This window comes from Penaeus monodon, chromosome 26, assembly GCF_015228065.2.
Source record: "Penaeus monodon isolate SGIC_2016 chromosome 26, NSTDA_Pmon_1, whole genome shotgun sequence".
Taxonomy (NCBI): Eukaryota; Metazoa; Arthropoda; class Malacostraca; order Decapoda; family Penaeidae; genus Penaeus; species Penaeus monodon.
Window position 1 is genome coordinate 33951326 of NC_051411.1, and position 10787 is coordinate 33962112.

General features: G+C 38.9%; 2 protein-coding genes across 2 annotated transcripts; one reads left to right on the top strand and one right to left on the bottom strand.

Annotated features, from left to right (window-relative positions):
• Positions 1–56: 56 nt before the first annotated feature.
• LOC119589674 lies at positions 57–1025 on the bottom strand (the record flags this gene model as incomplete). Its single annotated transcript, XM_037938264.1, has 1 exon — positions 57–1025. A coding segment is annotated over one exon (969 nt), but the record flags the coding sequence as incomplete, so codon positions are not given.
• Positions 1026–1632: 607 nt separating this feature from the next.
• LOC119590103 lies at positions 1633–2873 on the top strand (the record flags this gene model as incomplete). Its single annotated transcript, XM_037938868.1, is given in 1 exon segment — positions 1633–2873. A coding segment is annotated over 1 exon segment (1114 nt), but the record flags the coding sequence as incomplete, so codon positions are not given.
• Between the last annotated feature and the right edge of the window lie 7914 nt (positions 2874–10787).

Here is a 10787-nt window from a genome sequence, read left to right on the forward strand (position 1 = left end):
ACTTTTCTGCTTTTTCTTGTGAGCTGGTTTTATTTGGGTAATTAGTGTTTTTCCTATTACCCCAAAGTATTTTTATATTCAGAATTACCATATTGTGACTGTGTTGAACATGGAGATTCTCCAAATAGAATTGTGTCTAATACTTTATTGCAGTCTTCACTTTCCTGATAACCATTACTTACGCCTTGGTAAGAATTATGGCAAAGTGATATGGTGTTGTATCTATTTGACACACTATTGCTTTCTACGTTATTTGAGGATGTACTATCAAAAAGTGTGTCCAGGAATTGATTATGATCACTGGTATTAGTCATGTTAAGAGCTTGTTCAGGACCCTCAGGGAAACTAGAATGAGCAATATGCTTTCCAATTAATGGATCAAACAAACTGCTTGCTGTACTGGCAGAACTACTGCTTGGTGGTGTACCTAAGAAACAGTTTGTTGGAAGTTGTCCTACACCTTTTTCTAAATGCTGGTTATGTGTGTCTTTAGTGTTTCCATTAGGCACTATATCTAATTGTCTTTGCAATTCTTTTTGTGAATAACATGACTCTGGTGATGGTTGAATATACTCTGCATCACTTTGATCACTGTCAGTATCAGATATTATGGTCACTTGATTTTTCCTTACTGGCTTTTCCCTTACTGTATTTTCTGGGTTGAAGAGAGGATTGTATCTTTTATCATGTTCCTTTTGTATTCTAACATTAGACCCTGCTTCACCCTTTTTTCTCACTCCCCTTTTGGTTGAATGAATATCACTAGAAACATTACCTGTCTTACTTTCCATTCTAACCCCATTTGTTGAAGTACTGCAATGACTAGCAATTCTTATTTCATCCACACTCCTTTCTAGACATGTATCTAATTCATCAAAGAAATGTGCCAACTGTTGTAATTTTGATGTATGATATATACGTAAACACCCTAATTTCTGTTGTGCATTGCTGTTTAAAATAAATTTTGCAAAGTCCTCTACAGCCATTCCACTTGCTCGTGCCATGTCAATTAACTGAGATCTGAAAATCAAAAATTTGTATAAATAAGTATATACATGCATTCCTACAATATATAAATATATATGTATATATTATATTAATATATATATATATATATATATATATATATATATATTATAATATATTATAATATATATATATATATATATATATATATATATATATATATATATATATATATATAATGTATATAGTATTATTATATATACATGTATTATATATAATATATTATATATATAGTATATATATATATAGATGTATAGTATATATATATTATATATATATATATATATATATATATATAATATATATATATATATATTAATATATATATATAATATACATACTTATATATATATATATTATATATTATATATATATATATAATATATATCATATATCTAATATCTATATATATAATATATATCATATATATATATATATATATATATTATAATATTATATATATATATATAATATTATACTATAATATATATATATATATATATATATAATATATAATATTAATATATTAATATAATATATACATATATATTTATATATTGTAGGAATGCATGTATATACTTATTTATACAAATTTTTGATTTTCAGATCTCAGTTAATTGACATGGCACGAGCAAGTGGAATGGCTGTAGAGGACTTTGCAAAATTTATTTTAAACAGCAATGCACAACAGAAATTAGGGTGTTTACGTATATATCATACATCAAAATTACAACAGTTGGCACATTTCTTTGATGAATTAGATACATGTCTAGAAAGGAGTGTGGATGAAATAAGAATTGCTAGTCATTGCAGTACTTCAACAAATGGGGTTAGAATGGAAAGTAAGACAGGTAATGTTTCTAGTGATATTCATTCAACCAAAAGGGGAGTGAGAAAAAAGGGTGAAGCAGGGTCTAATGTTAGAATACAAAAGGAACATGATAAAAGATACAATCCTCTCTTCAACCCAGAAAATACAGTAAGGGAAAAGCCAGTAAGGAAAAATCAAGTGACCATAATATCTGATACTGACAGTGATCAAAGTGATGCAGAGTATATTCAACCATCACCAGAGTCATGTTATTACCAAAAAGAATTGCAAAGACAATTAGATATAGTGCCTAATGGAAACACTAAAGACACACATAACCAGCATTTAGAAAAAGGTGTAGGACAACTTCCAACAAACTGTTTCTTAGGTACACCACCAAGCAGTAGTTCTGCCAGTACAGCAAGCAGTTTGTTTGATCCATTAATTGGAAAGCATATTGCTCATTCTAGTTTCCCTGAGGGTCCTGAACAAGCTCTTAACATGACTAATACCAGTGATCATAATCAATTCCTGGACACACTTTTTGATAGTACATCCTCAAATAACGTAGAAAGCAATAGTGTGTCAAATAGATACAACACCATATCACTTTGCCATAATTCTTACCAAGGCGTAAGTAATGGTTATCAGGAAAGTGAAGACTGCAATAAAGTATTAGACACAATTCTATTTGGAGAATCTCCATGTTCAACACAGTCACAATATGGTAATTCTGAATATAAAAATCTTGATAATAGGAAAAACACTAATATACCAACTAAATCCAGCTCACAAGAAAATGCAGAAGAGTTAAACAAGAGGGATAAGAGGCCTACATATATCTTTCCTTCATCGTTTGAACTTGGTCATTCACCATGGGGAACTCTTGAACAACTTTTTGATGATTAAGAATTATTTTTGAAAACTGAGCTCAAGATGTTTGTATACCATCTAGAAATACTCTCTAAGCAATATATTCACCATAGCATATAATTTAAATGCCTGGCATGGATTTATGTAGACAAGGGTCCAACCATGGAGGCCCCCCCAATCCTTGCCCGTGGTCGTGGGGGTTCGGGAGGAGAGAATGAGGAGAAGAGAGATAGATCAGTAGAGCATAGAGAGAGGATTTGATAGAGATCAAGAGACCGTAGGAGATAAAGGTGAAGAAGAAGAGACGAGATGGATGAGACGTGGATTATCTATGAGCGTATCCTTAGAGAGTAGATAGGTAGAGATAGTATAATGAGATATACGGAAGAGAGAGAGAGATGAGAGAGAGAGAAAAAAAAAAAAATTAAGATAATAAAAAGTAGGTAGACCGAGATACGAGATATAGGAGTAGGATATATCAGAGAGAGGCAGATGACAGAGATGAGAGTAGAGAGTAGATAGATGCCGAAGAGAGATGAGACGGATAAGAGGAGATAGAGTTTGAGCCATATTATAGATGGATACGAGGAGATTTATATGAGAGAGGTATACGAGATGATGATAGGGTATGAGATATAAGAGTAAGCAGAGAGGTAACAGAGAAATTAGATATAGAGAAGAGAGCGAGATGAAGATGAGATAGATGAGTAAGAGACCGATATAGTAGTATGATAGAAGAGAGAGAAGAGGTGCATATAGATGAGAGAGGAAGAAGTATGTAATACTATATTCAATTTTATATATTATGATGAGTAGAGTTACATGAGGATAGAGATAGAGCCGACGATAGACGAGGGATAAGATAGCTAAGAGAGATACAGATTAGAGACGATGGAGTATCGAGAGAAGACACAGGAAGGGAACGTTATACGATATAGTTATATAGCACGAGAGAGACACATGTTAGATATAGTCAGAGATACATATATGAGGATAGAAATAGACTACGATATTAGCAGTGGAGTAGAGAGCAGGAGGCAGCATATGCTGTAGAGAATATAGCAGATGACGAGTTCTGTATAGACGGATACGATAAGATATTTAGATATGATACTAGAGAGAATATAAGAGAGATTATGATTATAACTAAGCGATATCTATATAAGATACACATTTAGATATAATGATAGACACAGGTTGAGAGAGCATGAACTCGATCATAGAGAAATACCTAGAGTCGATATAGTATTACGACTAGTAGATAAGAGACTAGAGATATATAGATATAATAATATAGTATGATGATATATATTATATTAATAAAAATATATACTAATATATATAATAATATTAGTATATTATAGGATAGTATAATAGAATATATCTAGTATAAGATATATCTGACTAGTATCATGAACTAGATACTGATTATATAATTATATTATTATTGAAATAAGATATCTATCAGATAGATATATAGACCTATAAGTATATATATAGGATGTATAGCTAGGAATTATACTATATTATATATATTATATATGTATATCTTATATATTATAATATATATGATATATATATATAGTAGTAATTATATAAGTATCATATATATGACTATATAGGATAGTATCTATATACTGATACATACACATATAATCACACACACCCCCAACACACACACACACACACACACACACACACACACACACACACACACACACACCACACACACACACCTGTACGTCTATATATAATAATATATATATTCTATATACATAATTAATATTATATAGTAAGTAACTAATGCATAAATATACTTAATTAGTATTATAATATGATTATATTACCTAACAACCAACGGTACAGCTATCATCTCCTAGCGTCAGCTCCATTTCATACGGAAAGACCGTGGCCCCGGCGACGATCCGATACCTGCCCCGCTACGCATATGGCCACACCCGCTCTAACACACTCCCTATCTGATGTGCACAATCTGCATATCACCCTATGTTCCTTATGTAATGTCTCCCATTTTCAATTCACAATCCTATTGCTCGTGCCTACGCCTTCTTGAAACAACCCGATACCTCCTAGCCGATCTCACCCACCTATCACTCTCTCACCGACTCCCAACAATATACAGACATCCCTTACAGAATCCACACTTTCTGCTCAACACCTATTCTCTTATCCTCAACGCATATAATATCCTTACACTAATAATAACTCCTCTAACACACCCTTTCACTCAGCAAATCCTATTGCCCAGTTAAGCACAACTAACTCACTAACTCAACCGACCCTTCCCTACTAACATAACTATAGTGCTAACATAGACCTTAGATAACTAGCATTATTCTCTTGCTTTTAACCATTAACCATTATTGGATGTTATATGTATAGCGCCCATTTTTATGGGCAGTCCTAAACCACTACATTAAGTTCCGCGTGCTTCGCATTCAGTGCCGTTGTGCTTCAAAGCATGATATCAATGACATGCAGATTTTTGAAAAAGAGTCTTTCTTTATTTCATAAAAATGTCAATAGAAAACGATTATGATTTTAGATCACTAGCAAACTTTTGTGGAAGTTTCAAATAAGTGGAAAAAGTACTTCTCTGCAACTTGCATTGTTTATACGTATCATTCTTCGCTTTGCAAGGCTGTTAGCGAAACTTTCAAGTGTATCTATAGATTCGCTATAAAAGATAGATTTTACCTTATCATAAATCATTTGAAAACTGGAAGTGCCACGCCGCTTTCTGCCCCTTCTTTTTAGCCATCCACGAGAGTTAAGTCCGTGTCTTGCACAGAGTCAAGAATACCCCAGACATCTAGGATCATTGCATTATGGCCTTTAACTTCGTCGTAATACTGCTTGAATGGTATAAACATGATCATCAACAAATCAAGTATGGTCGAGTTTTCTTCAAGAGTTTGATCACCTGCAATAAAGGTTATGCTTATCATAAGTAAAGCGATACAGAATGCATTTTAAAGATTTTCATCCCACCAAAGTCAATACCACAAGCAACATGTAATAATGAAAATGAAAATTTCTATTGATATGTATATTAAATCGAAAAGTTTGTGTTCTGATTGGCTGGCCAGAGTGTATCACCTTTGCTTATATTCAGAGCCCCCCCAATCCCTTGCCCGTTGTTGTCGTGGGGGGGCTTAGGAGGCGGAGACTGCGACCCAATGATGGGGAACTCCCCAACCTTGGGACTCAGCCCTCGACTCAACTAATTTGCATGGTCTTTATTTCCCTTTCCCCACCTTTCGTTTCTGTCCCTTCACCAAACCCTTCTACTATCCACCTCCTAAGGTGTGAGAGCCGTGCTGAAAGGATGAAAGGCTGACTTTGTGCCAGTCCTGAACGGCCTGAGGGAGCCATGGCAACGGTATTCCCCTGATTTATTTACCTAGCCCTTACCCCTCAAGGGGACCCTGAGGGGTGGATTGTTCTATCCCCAACATAATCCAGGCTTACCATGGCCAGTAATGAAAACTTATCTCCACTATTAGGGGCAATGAGGCTTGCCCCTTTATCAAATAGCCCCAAAGATGTAAACCCACCGATTCCCTGGCCCAGGCTCTCCTTTGCCCACGGCTCCGAACACTGCAATAACTACCCCCTCATCAATACCTACTAGTACAGTACCCAACAATCACTTTAAGGAACATTTCCACTCCCCCAGCAAGCTCAACTTCAACACCTCTACCTCCACAACCTCCAACATCAACCCCCCCCTCCTCCCTTATTAATACCATTACAGCCTTTTTGCCCACCTCCCCTTAACACTACCTCCCTTAAAAACTACTCCATCTTCGTCACGCCCCCGCCCTTCGACTACCCTATCTCTACAACAATTTGAATCCCCTCTTCAGCGCAGCCAAATGGGACCGATTTTTCGTGATCCCTCCCACAGCTCCCTACTCTGACAACACCCTTCTCTTCCAACAATGTCTCCAAAAACAAGTAGGTAAAGTCTCTTTCCGTAGCCGACCCGACCGCTCCCGTCTTGTCACAGTAAACATCCGAAAACCAAGCTATAGCAGTAACAAAACTAACAGACCTATATGGTAACCCCATCCTTGCAGAACCCCATCCAACCCTCAATACTTGCACCGGAACAGTTTCAATCTCCCCAGCAAATTGCCCAATCTATGACAAAGATTGGTCAGATTGTGGAGAAGATCTACTTGCCTGTCTCACAGACTATGATGCAACATCAGTGCAATGCTACCCCATTCCCCCCAGAGGTCATCGAAAGAAACCTACTAACATAGCCAAAATTACCTTCCGTAGACATGACCTTCCCTTTAACGTCTACATAGGAGGAGAATCCCTCCCTGTTCGTCCATACCAACCTCCTCCACGTCAGTGCCAAAACTGTTGGCGTCTAGGACACCCAGCCAAACATTGCCGTTTCCACAGCCAGATGCCCACTATGTGCCAACCTGGCCATACCCGATCTAACTGCCCTGCACAATCACGCACATGTGCCAACTGTGGGGCCCCCATAATGTATTTTATAGGGGCTGTCCCACTACAAATTTGAGTCTGAGGTAGCAACTCTCAGATTCAAACTTGGACTCACACTACGTGAAGCCAGACAAGAAGCACGTCGACGTGGTTTCTCTCTTACTCCTTACTCCAGTAATACTGCTCACTCTACCAATTCTCTAAACCCCCCCCTACATCTAACCCCCTCTTCTACCTCCTACATTCCCAGTCAAACTCTTTTGCCATCCTAAACCCAGACACTCCAATCTCTACTACAGATACTTCAATCACCACTACAACCCCAACACCTTCCCTCTCCCTCCTCGCAAAAACCCGTAACAGACAGAACAAACGTTCCACCCCTCTTCCCTACCACACAATCACCTCCATTTCCTTTGCTCTATGCTTGAGACACCAGTCCTCTCTTCCCCCCCTCACAAGAAATCCTTATCCCAAAAACTCCCCAACCAACTCCTCAGAAGAAACCATTGAAAATATTCAAGATTACCTCATGAAAACTGACACTCAACCTCCAAATACAACTCCTGCTCCTTCCACACACCAAGTAACTGCTGATATCCATCCTCCTCCTAACGATATCCCCCTACCCCCAATCCTCCTACCCCCTCCCAACACAGCCATCCCCCCCGCCCCCAACCCGCCACATTAACCCTCCCACCATCCCTCTATCCCTTCCACTCCTCCTGGATACACACGTGAATCCCTTATGTCACAAGTATCCCTTCCTCAGACCCTCCATCTCCTAATACCCCTCCTAGTAGAACACCAACTCCCACACCTCTCCCATCTCAGACCTCTCAATCCTTTTCCCACCCTCTAGCTTCTTCCCCCTCAAAATCTTCATCACGTAGTACAATCTATATCAGTAAAGTTAAACTATCCTTCTTTGGAATATTCGCGGTTTCCGCTCCACAGACCTGACCTTCGTCATATCCTTTCCTCTTATAACCATCTCTTGTCTGCCTTCAAGAGACCTTTCTTACACATCCTCCAATACCAATCCCCAATTATCATTTTGTCTCTTCCCCACATTCCCTTTATGTCTCATCCATACTTATCAATCAGAAAACACCTTATGTCACACCCTTTCAAACCAATGTCCCTTGCACAGTTATCCGTATCTTCCTTCATCGTTGGATCACAGTGATTTCAGTGTACTTCTCCCCTTCCCACCCTATTGACTTTGTTGCTTTTGAAAATCTAATTTCCCAACTTCAACCACCTTTCCTCATAGTGGTGACTTTAACTGCCCCCACACTCTATGGGGTGATTCTATCAAAACTCCCGAGGCCGATCTCTAGAGCGCTTTCTCTCCACAGCTGACCTTACTATTCTAAATTCAGATCGCCCCACACACTTTGATACACGCACGCAATTTTTTTCATGCATTGACCTCTCTCTATGCTCCCTCTCTTCATTTAGATTTCCACTGGTCAGTTTTAGACCATTTTCCCTATAGTGACCTCTTTCCAGTTCTCCTTTCTCCTACTTCATACGTACCACTCCCTAACTCCCCACGCTGGTGCTTTGATAGAGCCGACTGGCATACTTCACTTCACTCTCTTCTATTCATACCCTCCATCCTCCCTCACCTCCATTTCAGAAATGATACAGTATTTCACAAATACAGTCTTAAGAGCTGCACATACAGCTATCCTCGAACCTCAAGACCATATACCTCCAAATGTCTTCCATGGTGGAATTCTGATTGCACTAAAGCACTTCGCTTAAAACGTGCAGCCTGGAACAGTTACCGCTACAAGAGAGGTACTCAAATCAACTATCAACCCTTATCTCCTTTAAAAGAGCATCTGCCTATTCTCCGTCGTACAATCCGGAATAGTAAAACAAAAAAGCTGGCGAAATTATGTTTCTTCAATTACATCCTCTACATCTATCTCAAATGTTTGGCGCCGAATTCATAAAACTATCAAACAAACATCCCCCCCATCCTGCCCCTGTCCTCCATATTCGAAATACCTGATTTCTGATCCTCTCCAAATCGCTAATGAACTGGGTGATTATTTCAGCCAGGTCAGTAGTGGTCTCACCTTTCTCCACACTTCTCTTCTATTAAGACCACCAGAGAACGTACCCCCATTACCTTCACCCCATCCTCTGATGAGTCCTATAATGCCCCATTTTTTTCCTCTGAACTCATTACTGCCCTACAATCGTGCCGTAACACTCATGAAGGCCCTGACGGTATTCACTACCATATGCTCCCGGGATATATTACATCTGCATTTGCACGCCATGAATCCGTACTAGCTATTTTTTTTTATCTAGAAAAAGCATATGATACGACATGGCGGTACCATATCCTCCAACAACTGTCCTCTCTAGGCATACGTGGAAACATGGGTGTCTTCATAAAGTCCTTCCTCTCCCAACGCACTTTCCAGGTCAAAATCGCCTCTGCCACATCATCTTTCTTTTCCCCAAATCGAAGGTGTCCACAAGGCAGTGTGCTCAGTACCACTTTATTCCTTCTTGCTGTTAATGATATTGTCTCAGTTTTACCACCAGGAGCCCGGTCATCACTATATGTTGATGATTTAAACCATCTATGCCTCTGGCACATCCATACCAAATCTCTACCAATTTCTTCAATCTACAATCTCATCAGTATCTTCCTGGGCCACAAATCATGGCTTCCGCTTTTCTACCTCTAAATCTTTCTCCATCCTTTTCTCTCGCTCACGTGTAGGTCCCCTACCCCCACTCTTCTTATATGGGCACTCCACTCCAATGCCGTTTCTCTGGCAAATTCCTACGTGTCATTTTGACTCCAAACTGTCCTGGCGAGACTATATTTACACATTAAAGAAAATACTCTCCGCCGTCTTCGAATCTTAAAAACTCTATCCAATATATCATGGGCTCAGATCGCAAAACTCTCCTTCATCTTCATGTTTCTTTGATCCTCTCCACTCTTGATTATGGATGCCATATCTACTCCTCTGCCTCAACTTCTCTCCTTGCCATCTTGATACAATCCATCACTGTGGTCTTCGCTTAGCACTAGGCGCCTTCGCTCCTCCCCAGTGAGAGCCTGTACATTTAAATCAGGCATACCATCTCTATCTCGACGTCGTGCCCTTCTCTCTCTCGATGCTATGTTCGATTCCACCAATTTTCCCTCACTAAACTAACTATCCCACAACCCCTACTTCTTACCTTAACTTCATCTCCACGATTACCTACTCCTTTCTCCACTCGCATGGATACCCTCCTCTCCATTCCCCTTTCCCCCATCTCCAACCTCTCCCGTTCTCTGTCCATTTCCCTCCCTCCATGGCTATACCTCACCCCCATATTTTCTCTTCTGTTTTCCCCGACCCACCAAAATCAAATATCCCTCCTACTGTCCTTCTCACACATCTCCTTGACCATGTCTCCACTCATTCCTCTAGTATTCACGTATATACTGATGGCTCCAAATCCACCTCCGGTGCTGGTTTTGCAGTAATCTTCCCAACTCGTACTTTCAAATACTCCCTTTCTCCTGAATCCAGTGTCCTTACTACAGAACTGTATGCACTCC